The sequence below is a fragment of the Anomaloglossus baeobatrachus genome, chromosome 4 (genome assembly GCF_048569485.1).
Source record: "Anomaloglossus baeobatrachus isolate aAnoBae1 chromosome 4, aAnoBae1.hap1, whole genome shotgun sequence".
In the NCBI taxonomy this organism is placed as follows: Eukaryota; Metazoa; Chordata; class Amphibia; order Anura; family Aromobatidae; genus Anomaloglossus; species Anomaloglossus baeobatrachus.
The window spans coordinates 436,309,037-436,324,292 of NC_134356.1; the positions used below are offsets into that span (position 1 = coordinate 436,309,037).

The following is a 15,256-nucleotide window of genomic DNA, read 5'->3' on the forward strand; positions in this document are numbered from 1 at the left end:
CCGTAATCTACCAGCTGCAACCATGAGCCCCAGGCTGAAGTCCTGTAAAAATCACATCTGATCGCGGTAGGCTCCCTGTTATAACTTTCAGCTCCTATTTCAAGGCATAGTGTCCCTCAAGATTGAAGGAAGATAATCATGGCTGTTCCCTCTTTGTTCACTAGTTCAATTGTCCTCCAGATGACGCAGACTAGTACACCACAAGGTGCTGATGCTATTAGCAGACATTCCACAAGTTAGCATACAAAAAGGGCACCATATGGTGTCACATGAAACGATGACCCATATCCCTTGACGCAGCTGAACAAAGGAATAATATATCTGGCATAATTAAGAACAGTATAGTTCACCACTTCACAAGAGGCCAGATATTCCTTCTTGACGCTGAGACGTCATATTGCTTTTCTATCCAAGTACTGGACAACTCTTTAGGTTATGTTTTCTTAGAATGTTAAAAGGGTTAAACATTAATCAGCAATTTTACATTTTTTTCAACAAATTGGGTTTTTTTTAGTTTTAAAGAGACTAAAAAAGCCTCCATTGTGAAGCAGGCCGCTTGGAGTTACAAGTGATTCCTATAGCCTTGAAGAGACCGGACATATTTGATGTAGAAGCACAGACCATCTTGATGACTGAAGAATCTAGAAAAAGTTTGGTGACACTTCCCCTAATCTGAAACTTGGCCGCTTTCATTTAATAAGTTCATTGCTTGAGCCTTGATGTCAGATTAGTGTTGAACTTGGTGAGGCAAAGGTCTCTGACCAGATCGTTGAGGTCTTTTTGGTTAGGGTAGTATAGCTTCCGTTCCACAGCTGCATCTAGAAAATTGAAATCAGGATCTTCAACATCTTCCTCGGTGTCTGACTTGCTGCTTTCTGCTGAAGGTGGTTGGTCTGTTAAACAGTTGGTACAGGGAGATCAGGGATGGCAGTACTGGGTTGATTGGTGAAGGAATGTCAGGATATGTGACAGGAAACTCGCAAAAAACTCACCTCCTGTTTGTAACAGTCCACAATGCAAAAGTAGCAATTGGTTCACACGAAATTCTTTTTACAGCGAAATGCATGCACTTTTCTCACCTCTACCAACCTCTAAGCAAATAAAAAAAATTTGGATTGAGATTTTGATTGATTTCACACAATACTAGGGATATGTAAGATAATAACAGTATATACAGTGGGTACGGAAAGTATTCAGATCCCTTTAAATTTTTCACTCGATTCATTGCAGCCATTTGGTAAATTCAAAAAAGTTCATTTTTTTTTCTCATTAATGTACACTCGGCACCCCATCCTGACAGAAAAAACAGTTTTTGCAAATTTATTAAACAAGAAAAACTGGAATATCACAGTCTGCATTAATGAGAAAAAAAATGAACTTTCTTGAATTTACCAAATGTCTGCAATGAAACAAAGAGTGAAAAAATTAAAGGGGTCTGAATACTTTCCGTACCCACTGTTTATTGTGTTGTACATTTTGATACAACATTGACATTTTTTAAAAAAATTCTTAGTTACAGCTCTGTTAAAGTTTAATAGCTCTCAAAATGTAGCTGAATAAAAATCTGCCGTCTAAAAGAATAGCTGTGTACTTATCTTCAAGAGTTTTCTTGCAATGCCCATGGTTTGTCTTGATTCCCCAAAAGGCACGCCAAAGTAAGCTTTGTAGGCCTCGCCCATATTAGGCTGCGCGCACATCAGCGGTATTCTGCCGCAATGCCGGATCCGTCAGAAATGCGGTATAGTTCAATACAGTGGAATCGCGGCAAGATGAGGTCACATGCGGCCGCATATGACCGCATGTGGCCGTGGCCGCATGTAACCTTATCTTGCCGCGATGCCATTTAACTATTGAACTATACCGCAGTTCTGACGCATCCGGCATTGCGGCAGAATACCGCTGATGTGCGTGCAGCCTTAGCAGATGCTTTTGTAGAATACTTTTTCGCTGTTGTCTTTATAAATTTGCCACAGATGTAGCAAAATGTGTCTGCCTAATGTATGCAACCTCCTTGATGCCATCTAAATTAATTGTAACTATGTACACAAGTTCACTGACTCAGAACAGCAAATTAAATGGTTAGTCTAACGGTACCTTCACACTTAGCGATGCAGCAGCGATCCGACCAGCGATCTGACCTGGTCAGGATCGCTGCTGCATCGCTACATGGTCGCTGGTGAGCTGTCAAACAGGCAGATCTCACCAGCGACCAGTGAACAGCCCCCAGCCAGCAGCGACGTGCAAGCGACGCTGCGCTTGCACGGAGCCGCCGTCTGGAAGCTGCGGAGACTGGTAACTAAGGTAAACATCGGGTATGGTTACCCGATGTTTACATTAGTTACCAGCGCACACCGCTTAGCTGTGTGTGCAGGGAGCAGGGAGCCGCGCACACTGAGCGCTGGCTCCTTGCTCTCCTAGCTACAGTACACATCGGGTTAATTAACCCGATGTGTAATGCAGCTACATGTGCAGAGAGCAGGGAGCCGCGCACACTGCTTAGCGCTGGCTCCTTGCTCTCCTAGCTGCTGTACACATCGGGTTAATTAACCCGATGTGTACAGCAGCTACATGTGCAGAGAGCCGGAGCCGGCAGCACAGGCAGCGTGAGAGCTGCGGAGGCTGGTAACTAAGGTAAATATCGGGTAACCACCTTGGTTACCCGATGTTTATCTTGGATACAAGCTTACCTCAGCTGTCAGACGCCGGCTCCTGCTCCCTGCTCGCTTCATTTGTCGCTCTCTCGCTGTCACACACAGCGATCTGTGTGTCACAGTGGGAGAGCGCCTTTGAAGAAAACGAACCAGGGCTGTGTGTAACGAGCAGCGATCTCGCAGCAGGGGCCAGATCGCTGCTCATTGTCACACACAGCGAGATCGCTAATGAGGTCACTGCTGCGTCACAAAAAGCGTGACTCAGCAGCGATCTCGGCAGTGAGCTCGCTGTGTGTGAAGCACCCCTAAGGCTGGGGGAACACAGCTAGTATAATCAGACAAGTGGAATGCGATTAAAAAAAAAAAAAAAATTGCATTATACTCTGACAAATATTAATCTATGTTCTGATCTGTATTTGTGGGTTTAACAAACTTTCTAAATGTGGTTTTAAATACTATGATTACTATACGTCTTTAAAAAGCTGGGTTCAAGTATCAGTCTCTTCCTGTGAATCATTTGGTGCACCTGTAAGAGGAATACACCAGTGTAAATCTGGTGCTAGGTTCCTTGATCTATGATGAGTATGGCTGGGAGATTATCGGAGTTTTCAAAATGGTGTTATTCCTCATGGGCCTGCAAGGCGATTTTACAACGTATCCTTGGTTTCTCTGCCTTTGGGACAGCCAGGACACTCAGGCGCACTTTCACAGACAGGACTGGCTTCAGCGATCAGAGTTCTCTTAAGAAGAAAAACAAAGTAGGAGCCACTGGTGGACCCCTGCAAGGTGCTGAAACCACCCCTACACTTCACATTAGGGCTCATAAAAATCAGTCCTGCATTGTCTGTTAACCCCTTCTGCCCCCGGGCATTTTGTGTTTTTCCGTTTTGTTTTTGTCCTGTCTTTCTTCCGAGAGCCGTAACTTTTTTATTTTTCTGTCAATCTTGCCATATTAGAGCTTGTTTTTGTGGGACGAGTTGTACTTTTAAATGAAACCATAAGTTTTATCATATAGTATACTGGAAAACGGCAAAAAAATTCCAAGTGCGGAAAAATTGCAAAAAAGTGACCGCACAATAGTTTGTGGGATATTTTATTCACCGTGTTCACTATATGGTAAAACTGATGTGTCATTGTGATGCCTGAGGTCAGTGCGAGTTTGTAGACACCAAACATGAATAGGTTTACTTGTATTTAATGGGGAAAAAAAAATTCACAAGAGTGTCCAAAAAAAGTGGCGCACGTTTTGCGCCATTTTCCAAAACCCATAGTGTTCTCATTTTTCGGCATCTGAGGCTTAGTGACGGCTTATTTTGGCGTCTCGAGCTGACGTTTTTAATGGTACCATTTTTGCGCAGATGCTACGTTTTGATCGCCTGTTATTGCATTTTCCGCAAAATTTGCGGCGACCAAAAAAATGTAATTTTGGCATTTGGAATTTTTTTGCCGCTACGCCGTTTACTGATCAGATAAATTGATTTTATATTTTGATAGATCGGGCATTTCTGAACGCGGCGATACCAAATATGTGTATAATTTTTATTTTTTTAACCCTTTAATTTTCAATGGGGTGAAAGGGGGGTGATTTGAACTTTTAGGTTTATTTCTTTTTTAATTTAAAACTTTAACTTTTTTTTTTATTTTACTAGTCCCCCTAGGGGGCTATAGCGATCAGCAATCCGATCGCTCTGCCCTATCTGCAGATCACAGCTACAGAGCTGAGAACTTCAGATTTGCTGCTTTACTTTCAATGCCGGCTATATTCCGGCATTGAGAGGAAGTGACTCATGTTAGCTACAGGCGTCATCACATGAGCCTGTGCTACCATGGCAACCACCAAAAGTTACGTGATCATGTCACGTGACTTCCGATAGGGGCAGGGTAAGTCACTGTCATGGCGGCGCGCATATACATCTCTCTGCCAGATTTTGGTAGCGAGATGTAAGGGGTTAAAGGCCGCGGGTGGAAGCGATTCCACCCGCGAATAGCAGGCACACATGTCAGCTGGTTGAAAACAGCTGATATGTGCGCGGATCGCCGCGACCTGCCCACGGCAGGGGGCGGGGATTAACCTCACACGATCCATGACATACCCAGTACGTCATGTGTCGTTAAGGGGTTAATGACAATCACCTACCACTTATATGCAGAGACAGGTAAAAGCAGCTCTCCAATGCAGGGACACCACCATTTCAGCTTTCTAGAGGTGTATTCCTATGAAATATACTGTACTGTATGACATCTTTACAGGACATGCCTTAAATATCCTATAGAAGCGAATCTGCTCATTGTCATTGCACCTATCAGGAGAATAGGCGTCCCACACCCCTGCTCTCACTTTCAAAAAAGTCCATTTTGAGAGCCTCCTGTCCACTCTTTCACAAGGATGTGGTGGCTGATAGCCATTTCACCATCTGGGAGTAGGATCAGGTGTGAAGCTTATATCTATCAGACATGATGACATTCTGTAAATATAGTATAAGTACATGAAGTGGCAATATCCCTTTAAGAAACAAGAAAGGTGGTAATATTCAGCAGTAACACTATAATGCAGCAATAAAAGGCTGTGTTGCATCAGTCTTTTTAATATTCAGTGACGTGTCCTTTATCATCTTAATGTATTAAGAAGACGAGTACAAGACTGATAATTATCATGTGAACTTCACTGACCATGACACAAACCGCAGATGTTCTTACGCTGCACCAAGATGGGGAGGACATGATAGACTATCCAAAACCTCATGTAATTATTAGGTCATTGCATTATCATTATAGCAAGTCACTAGAACAAAGGTCGTTTCTCCATACTTCAGACAGGAGGTTTTATGGTAATTGGTTATTTAATAAGCTGGACTCATTATCTACTCTCACCATTCCTGAATATGCAGGAACCATCTGCTGTCGGTCATTATCTTCGCCTTGTCTCCATTTACCGATAGCAAATGCTGCTTAGACCAGTTTATTGTTTAGACTACAAAGTGTGGAAATCCCATCGATTACCAGGAAAAAAAAAGGGCTGTGAGCATTAGAACAGGGGGCTCCTTATACAATGTAAGATAATTTATACTCTATAGTCTGACTAGGAGTTACTGACATCCATGATTAGAAATTACCTACAGTAAATAATATCCCCATATGTCCACAATTACGCTAAAAAGTATCATTTAATAATCTTTACTAAAGGAGTTGTGCACTACCAGGACAACTCCTTCTGATTCCATGTTTACCCCAGGTAAAATAAAAAAAATGTTACTCACCTTCGTGGCCGGCGCGGTTCCAGAGATGGCCAGGCTCGCATCACGTTGTGACATCAAGCGAGCCCTTCCTTCAAATCACCGCCGGCTTCTCCCTCCCCACCTTCAGACCAACGCGTTAATCAACAGGAAGTGAACACTGCAGCTGCCGCTTACTTCCTGTTGATTGCTCCAGTGTCCAAAGGTGGAGAGACAGAAGCCAGTGCTGATTGGACGAGGGGCTCGGGTGATGTTACGTCACGTGAGCCCTGGAAATGTGAGTCTGGCCACCATGAGAGCTGCAAAAGTGAGAATAAGCTTTTTTTAAATTTTACCTGGGGGAAACCTGTGGAATCAAAAAGAATTTAAGAATTATCTGGAACTTCGCTCAATAAAAGAAAAAAAAAAAAGCCATCATATTTTTCGGATTATAAAAGACGCACATTTCCTCCCAAAAACTTTGGGGGAATATGCGTCTTATTCAAATATATATTACCAGGAGGAGGAGAATGCTGGCAGCAGGTCGCTGTGATAACTGCGGTGGGAGCTCAATCTGCGCACGCGCCAACTCAGGGGCGCTATTTCTTTGAAGCTCGCACCGCTGACAGAGCATCTGGGACACCGCTGCACCACCCTGCTCCACACAGCCACCACAGCCCTGACTGCAGTGCCTACAGCATCGCCCTATTCCAGCACCGCCCCTGCCTCCTGTGACCCCACCACCGCTTTTTAACCTTTTTTTTCTCTAAATTTGGGTTGTGTCTTATAATCCGATGCGTCTTATAAAGAAAAAATACGGTAAGTCCCGGATAACCCCTTAAATGTTGAGCAATTCTTCATTGATACAGAAAGCCTCTAAAGTATGTACCGTATAGTATGTCATGAACACGGTTTCCGAAATATGACACAAGCTTCAGTCCATTTAAGCGCTATAGGTCATTAACTGCTAAAATGTAACTCCAGTATTGTATTTATTTTTTTTTTGATCACCATGGGATGTGGTTTGGTAAAGCAATTTCTCTGACCCTAGTAATTTACTGACTAGCTGCTGTCTTCTCCTCCTGCATTCTCTATTAGGCCCAGTGCCCATGCTGTGTAGTTTTGACGCGTTTTCAGAAATCTGCAGCAAAATCTGCTTGTCCATTGCGAAGCCAGCAAAGTAGCAAAGTCTATGAGAATTATGAAGTGCTGTGCCCACGTTGCTTATTTTTTCCTTGCACATATGGTGCAAAAAAAAAAAAATACATTTGCACCAAATACGCAAGGGAAAAATACTCAACGTGGAGTCTGAACTTCTGAATTCTCAGACTTTGCTGGCTTAACAATGGACATGCAGATTTTGCTGCAGATTTCTGAAAATCTGTGTCAAAATACTCATCAAAATACGCAGCGTGAGCACAGGGCCTCAGGGGAGAATCAGAAGGCTCCCATACACATTAGACTGTTGGTGAATCCCAGCAATATCGGTGGGTAAGCCGATTTTAATCTAACCGTATAGCAAGTAGATGAAGCAGAAAACGCTCTCCTGATTCACAGTGTCTGAGAAATGTGTGTAGAATCCTGCCAGCTTCCAGATTATCATTCAAGAAAAACATTTTGATGAAGGTTTTATCCAGAAAAAGAGAATTTTGTTTACTTACCGTAAATTCTTTTTCTTATAGTTCCGACATGGGAGACCCAGACCATGGGTGTATAGCTACTGCCTCCGGAGGACACACAAAGTACTACACTCAAAACGTGTAGCTCCTCCCTCCGGGCTATATACACCCCCTGGATGACAATCTAACCAGTTCAGTGCAAAAGCTGAAGGAGGACATCCACCCATAAGTAGAGATAGAGTAAAACTCGGAAAACCCGGAACCTCTGTCTACAACAACAGCCGGTGAAACACACGGAACAAGAACTGCCAACAGGCAACAGGGAGGGTGCTGGGTCTCCCATGTCGGAACTATAAGAAAAAGAATTTACGGTAAGTAAACAAAATTCTCTTTTTCTTCATCGTTCCTTATGGGAGACCCAGACCATGGGACGTCTCAAAGCAGTCCATGGGTGGGAAATAAACAAAACTGAGAAGTAGGCAAAACCTAACTTCACAAATGGGCGACAGCCGCCTGAAGGATGCGTCTGCCCAAGCTCGCATCTGCCGAAGCATGAGCATGCACTTGCTAGTGCTTCGAAAAGGTGTGCAGACTAGACCAAGTGGCAGCCTGACAAACCTGCTGAGCTGTTGCCTTGTGCCTGAAAGCCCAGGAGGCACCGACAGCTCTGGTCGAGTGTGCCTTAATCCCCGGCTGTGGAGGCACCTGAGAACACTGGTAGGCATCAGAGATGGCCGACCTAATCCAACGAGCTAGGGTCGGTTTAGAAGCCAAGAGACCCTTGCGCTGACCCGTGGTTAGCACAAAAAGTGAGGTGCACCGCCTAAAAGCGGCGGTGCGTGACACATAGATTCGGAGCGCCCGCACCAAATCCAAGGTATGCAACGCCTTCTCAAAGCGATGCACAGGGGCTGGACAAAGGGAAGGCAATGAAATGTCCTGGTTAAGGTGGAAAGAAGACACCACCTTAGGGAGAAAATCCGGAGTCGGACGGAGAACCACCTTGTCTTGGTGAAACACCAAGAAAGGTGACTCCGAAGAGAGCGCAGCCAAATCAGAGACTCTCCGGAGAGAAGTTATGGCTACTAGAAAAACCACTTTCTGTGAAAGTCTAAACAAGGGAACCTCCCTAAGAGGCTCAAAGGGGGGTTTCTGTAAGGCCGTGAGGACCAGATTAAGATCCCAGGGGTCCAAAGGCCGCCGGTAAGGAGGAATGATGTGAGATGCGCCCTGCATGAAGGTGCGCACCTGAGCCAGTCGGGCGATACGCCGCTGGAATAATACCGACAGAGCCGACACCTGTCCCTTGAGGGAACTGAGGGACAGTCCTAGCTGCAGACCGGACTGTAAAAAAGACAGGATGGTCGGCAAAGAGAACGGCCAAGGAGCATGGCCGGAAGAGCGGCACCAGGACAGGAAAATCTTCCAAGTCCTGTGGTAAATCTTGGCCGAGGAAGACTTCCGAGCCTGAGTCATAGTGGAGATGACCTCAGAAGGAATGCCTGAAGCCATCAGGATCCAGGACTCAAGAGCCACGCCGTCAATTTGAGAGCCGCAGAATTCTGGCGGAAAAACGGACCTTGAGAGAGAAGGTCTGGGCGGTCCGGGAGATGCCACGGCATTTCTACGGACAGACGGAGCAGATCTGGGCACCAAGCTCACCTGGGCCAGTCCGGGGCAATGAGTATGACCCGACGGCCCTCCATTCTGATCTTGCGCAGAACCCTGGGCAAGAGAGCTAGAGGGGGAAACACATAGGCCAGGCGGAACTGAGACCAATCTTGAACCAGCGCGTCCGCTGCGAAGGCCTGAGGATCGAGGGAGCGAGCCACGTAAACCGGGACCTTGTTGTTGTGCCGGGATGCCATTAGATCCACTTCCGGAGTGCCCCACTTGCGGCAGATTGACCTGAACACTGCCGGATGCAGGGCCCACTCGCCGCTGTCCACGGTTTGACGGCTGAGATAATCGGCCTCACAGTTTTCTACGCCTGGGATGTGGACTGCGGATATGGTGGACTTGGAGTCCTCCGTCCACTGAAGAATTCGCTGAACCTCCAACATCGCCAGGCGGCTGCGAGTCCCGCCCTGGTGATTGATGTAGGCAACCGCTGTCGCGTTGTCCGATTGGACTCGAATGTGCTTGCCCGCCAACAGGTGGTGAAAGGCTACAAGAGCTAGAAGCACAGCCCTGATTTCCAGCACATTGATCGAGAGGGCTGATTCGGACGGGGTCCAAGTGCCCTATGCTCGGTGGTGGAGAAATACTGCTCCCCTGCCGGAGAGACTGGCATCCGTGGTGAGGATCACCCAGGACGGAGTCAGGAAGGAGCGTCCCTGTGACAGAGAGAGGGGTCGAAGCCACCACTGAAGAGAGCTCCTGCTCTGCGGCGACAGAGCCACTAGCCTGTGCAAAGAAGAGGTCCACTTGTCCCAACAGCGGAGAATGTCCAGCTGCAGGGGACGCAGATGGAACTGGGCAAAGGGAACCGCTTCCATTGACGCCACCATCTGACCCAGCACCTGCATGAGGTGCCTGATGGAATGACAGCGGGGCTGCAACAGAGAGCGCACCGCCAGATGAAGGGACTGCTGTTTGACTAAGGGCAGCCTCACAAGTGCCGGCAGAGTCTCGAATTGCATCCCTAGGTACGTAAGTTCCTGGGTCGGGGTCAGAGTGGACTTGGGCAGATTGACAAGCCACCCGAATTGAACAAGCGTGGCGAGAGTGAGCGAGACACTCCGCTGGCAGTCTGCACTGGATGAGGCCTTGACAAGAAGGTCGTCCAGGTAAGGAATCACTGCCAACCCCTGGAGATGCAGGACCGCAACCACTGCTGCCATGACCTTGGTGAAAACACGAGGGGCCGTGGCTAACCCGAAGGGGAGAGCCACGAATTGGAAATGTTCCTCTCCGATTGCAAAGCGTAGCCAACGCTGGTGTGAAACCGCAATAGGCACATGCAGATAGGCATCTCTGATGTCGATGGATGCTAGAAAATCTCCTTGGGTCATTGAGGCAATGACCGACCTCAGAGATTCCATGCGAAAGCGCCGCACCTGAACATGCTTGTTGAGAAGCTTGAGATCCAGGACGGGCCGGAAGGAACCGTCCTTCTTGGGGACCAGGAAGAGGTTTGAGTAGAAACCTCTGAACCGTTCCCGGGCGGGAACCGGTACGATTACTCCGTTGGCCTGCAAGGATGCCACGGCCTGAGAAAAGGCGGCGGCCTTGGAGCAGGAGGGAGCGGACAGAAAAAATCTGTTTGGCGGGCTGGAAGAGAATTCTATCCTGTAGCCGTGGGAGATGATATCCCGCACCCACTGATCGGAGACGTGTTGAAACCACACGTCGCCAAAGTGGGAGAGCCTGCCACCGACCAAGGACGTTGCTGGCGCAGCCAGATAGTCAAGAGGAGGCTGCCTTAGTGGCAGCGGCTCCTCCGCTCTTCTGAGGACGCGGCTTCGCGCGCCAGTTCGGTTTACGATCCTTGGCTGAGGTAGTGGACGAAGCTGAGGGCTTAGAGGATGACCAGTTAGAGGAACGAAAGGAACGAAACCTCGACTGGTTCCTGCCCTGGACAGGTTTCCTGGTTCTAATTTGTGGCAAGGAAGTACTCTTCCCGCCAGTAGCTTCCTTAATAATTTCATCCAGTTGTTCACCGAACAACCGGGACCCAGCAAAGGGGAGCCCAGCAAGGTACTTCTTAGAAGAAGCGTCTGCTTTCCACTCTCGAAGCCACAAGATCCTGCGGATCGCGAGAGAATTAGCGGAAGCCACCGCCGTGCGGTGAGAAGCCTCTAGAATGGCAGACATGGCGTAGGATGTAAAAGCCGAAGCCTGGGAAGTTAAGGCAACCATCTCGGGTATAGAGTCCCTGGCGAGGGAATGTATCTCCGCCAGAGAGGCAGAGACTGCCTTAAGAGCCCACACTGCCGCAAAAGACGGGGAGAACGAGGCTCCTGCCGCCTCATATACAGATTTGGCCAGAAGGTCAACCTGGCGGTCAGTGGGATCCTTAAGAGAGGTGCCATCGGCCACAGAAACGACTGTCCGGGCTGAGATTCTAGACACCGGAGGATCCACCTTTGGGGACTGAGCCTACTCCTTAACCACCTCAGGTGGAAAGGGGTAACGGTCATCAGAACTACGCTTTGGAAAGCGTTTGTCAGGACAGGCCCTGGGCTTGGTCACAGTGGCCTGAAAACTGGAGTGGTTAAAAAAACGTACTCCTAGCTCTCTTAGGAGAGGTAAACTGGTGTATTTCTACCAGAGAGGCTTGTTCCTCTGACACTGGTGGATTGAGGTTCAGTACGGAGTTAATGGATGCAATCAAGTCACTAACATCCGCATCACCCTCAGATATGTCAATGGGGTACATAGAGGTAGCGTCTGAGCCCACAGTAAAAGTATCCTCCTCGCCCTGCAATTCAGCTCGTGAATCAGAGCCGTGGGACGAGGAAGGAGAAGGATCCCTGCGTCTCCGTTTAGGGGGACGGGGTCCTAAAACATGTTCTGAGAGTTCTGCAGAGCTCGGAGCAGCAGAGGCACCCTGAGAAGGGGGCTGATGCATGGTCAGCAGAGCCCGGGACAGCTGTCCCATGGAGTCGGCAAAAGACTGGGAGATAGCACTGGAAAAAGATGCTACCCAAGCCGGGGGTTCAGCCACCGGGGCCGGAGCGGCCGGGGGGACCCCTGAAGAGGCTCCAGGCTGAGGCACCACCATGTTAGAGCAGGCATCACAATGTGGGTATGTGCTCGGTTCTGGCAGAATGAGCTTACATGCAGTGCATATAGCGTACAGCTTAGCAGACTTGCTCCTAGTGAGAGACATGCTGCTGAGGTGGAGGCTCTGCAGTAAAAACTACACTCCTATAGAATGACCCCCTGAGAGTGTATAAGAAAGCCCACAACCAGAGGTTGTGGCTTACCAGACCGCTCTCTTGTGTGCCCTCCGGATTCCACAGCTCAGACCCCCAGTGGATGCAGCAGCTGCAGCAGCCAGCGCCGATCAGTGTGAGAACGCTGAGAAAATGGCGCTGGAGTGAGGAGGGGGGGTGGGGATTAGCCCAAGAGCGGGAATCCGGAGGGCTAAGGAGAGATACAGGGGAGGGAAACATCTCCTTAGAGAGGAGTGCCCTCCCCTCTGCTGAACGGCCGGTGGGCGGCGCCGCCCTGCTCCCCTGCAAAAAATGACATGCAGAGAGACTGAAACCGAAACTAGGCCGCGACTGAAGCCGGGGCCTAGATTTTTACATGCGGCCGACGAGCAGGCACCCTCGGCGCGGTTCTCAGGAAAAAACTAGAGAACCGGCCGTAAAACACAGCAGAGTTACAAAACATACTCTCCCCTCCATAAATGTACCCGAGACCCCTGAAAAACGTCTCAATACTTAGCTTTTGAGACGCAGGGCCATGTCCCTGGGGGAGTTAAATGCTCCGTCCGGCAGGAACCTGGCAGGGCTGCGGATGGAGACCGGTCTCCTGCACGGCAGAGAGGCCCGTGATGGCTCCCACTTCAAGCCAGAGCCTGAGAGGATGGTGAAGGAGCGCGGCATGTGAAGGCTCCAGCCTTGTAAAGTCAACCTTAACAACACCGCCGACACAGTGGGGTGAGAAGGGACATGCCGGGAGTCCCGACTGGACCCGCTTTTCTTCCATATCTTTGAAATCAAAAAATTCTAAAAATTAAAAATCAGAAAATGCATGTGTGTGTGTGACCTCCTGAACACAAAGCATTGAACTGGTTAGATTGTCATCCAGGGGGTGTATATAGCCCGGAGGGAGGAGCTACACGTTTTGAGTGTAGTACTTTGTGTGTCCTCCGGAGGCAGTAGCTATACACCCATGGTCTGGGTCTCCCATAAGGAACGATGAAGAAATACAGATTTAAATCCATCATCATTTAAACAATCACAATATAGCAGCCATGCTTTCACTTCACTGATGTGTTTCTAAGATTGGTCAGTAAAGGTATGTGCACACGATCAGGACTCACTGCTTCCTGGGCGTGGCGGGTCCTGACCTGCGGGCCACGAGTCTCCTCCGCAGGAAACCGCCGCTGCTTGTAACCACGATCCGGGCTTGGGCGGAGAACGCTTGCATCTTCGCAGCAAAGAATTGACATGCTGCGGCTCGGGAAGCCTCACTGCAGGTCAGTTTTCGCTGTGGGAGGAACAAGCAAAGTGGGCACTGGATTTCTAGAAATCCCATCCACTGTGCTTGTACTGTACAACGCAGTGTTTTGGACGCAGTGAAAACAGACTGCGTCCAAAATGCTGTGAACCCTAATCGTAGGCACACAGCCTTAAATTGGTTTATGACTAAAACGTGTCAGTGAATTGAAAGAGTTGCTGCAATGGTGTGACTTTTTAAATAACTATGTAATAAAATCTGCTTTTATGAATAAACCTTCAAAAGCATTTGTCTTTTAGTCTATGGTGTCTTATTATCTATAATCAGTCTTGTAGGGCTTAAAAACATGCATACAGTCTTCAACATCCTTGGGAAGCTTTGATAATTCACAAGTCTAGAGGGATAATGGGCCAGAGACATCACACCTAGCTAAATTTCATTATTTCTTACGTAAAAGATAGACGATAAGCAATCACCTTTAATATAGTTGAGAGAATCCAGAACAACAACGTCTTCTTTATTTAATTTCCTAAAATAGGGGAAAAACCATAATATATTTTAGTACAGGAGTTTACAATTCTGCACAATCTAATCCACCCCAATCTCCAGACACAAAACCACCCACAAATTAGATTTGTTCAGTAGTATCTTGACCTCCGCTTTAGGAAATGTAGAGAGTTAGGACATTAAGAAGGTATTGAATGATCTGCAACATTAAGAAGCGGCCAAGACATAAGGACATTTCCTGCCAGGTAAACAACGCTGTTCAATTATAATTTTTATTTTATTTAATTTCTTTTCACTGTACAGGAAAACCACAGACAAATGACCGGCTTTATCTCAAGGTTAGGGTGAACCTCTGACTCCAAGGTACACAAGTTTACAAATTCGATAAATGGATTATCTACAACTTCCATATACACCCACTGTAAGCACAAGAGACTTGTACAAGGAGCCTCTTATCAACAGGTCAGTGGTATTATAGGCGTTCTCTAATAACAGAAGGGCACCACAGATACCGATTTGTAGACTGGACATATTTCACATCCTCTTAGAGAACTCAACTGGCTGTAATTCAGCATAAAGAAACTCATCCTGAATAGATACTTGTGTTGCAGCGAACTGTCATTTAATTCCATTTGTAGAGCAGGAGAATGCAGACTGCCATTTGCAAACATGCTGGTAGGCTGCAGGGAAGCCTAAGGGTACGTGTCGATCAGGACCCGCTGTGTCCTTGGACGTGGAGGGTCCTGACCTGCTGAGCTGCGAGTCTACTCCGCTGGAGACTGCAGCTGCCCGTGCTCATGATCAGGGTTCGGTGCGCTGTGGTCTCTCGCTGTATTCTCCCTACGGAGAACGCTTGTGACTCCGCAGCAAAGAACTGACATGCTTGTGGCTTGGAAAGCCGCACCACAGATCTTTGTTTTTGCTGTGGGCCGTACACACACAATGGGTATGGGATTTCTAGAAATCCCATCCAATTTCCTAGTGCTGTATAATACAGTGTTTTGGATGCAGCTGAAACACCCTGCATCCAAAACGCTGCAAACACTGATTGTGTATACTTACAGCAAAAAAAGGCAACTAGTCCAGTTAGCCCAGGCCAAGAAATCTATTGCACTAACAGAATGCAGCCAGA

At 47.7% G+C, this 15,256-nt stretch overlaps 1 protein-coding gene across 3 annotated transcripts in view; it reads right to left on the bottom strand.

Annotated features, from left to right (window-relative positions):
* KTI12 (KTI12 chromatin associated homolog) overlaps positions 1-15,256 on the bottom strand; it is a 91,790-nt gene that overhangs the window by 41,359 nt on the left and 35,175 nt on the right. For all 3 annotated transcript variants that reach the window (XM_075345482.1, XM_075345480.1, XM_075345481.1), the window contains one exon: positions 14,094-14,146. In XM_075345482.1, coding sequence (XP_075201597.1) covers positions 14,094-14,146 — 53 coding nt within the window. The remainder of the gene's footprint in view (positions 1-14,093; positions 14,147-15,256) is intronic.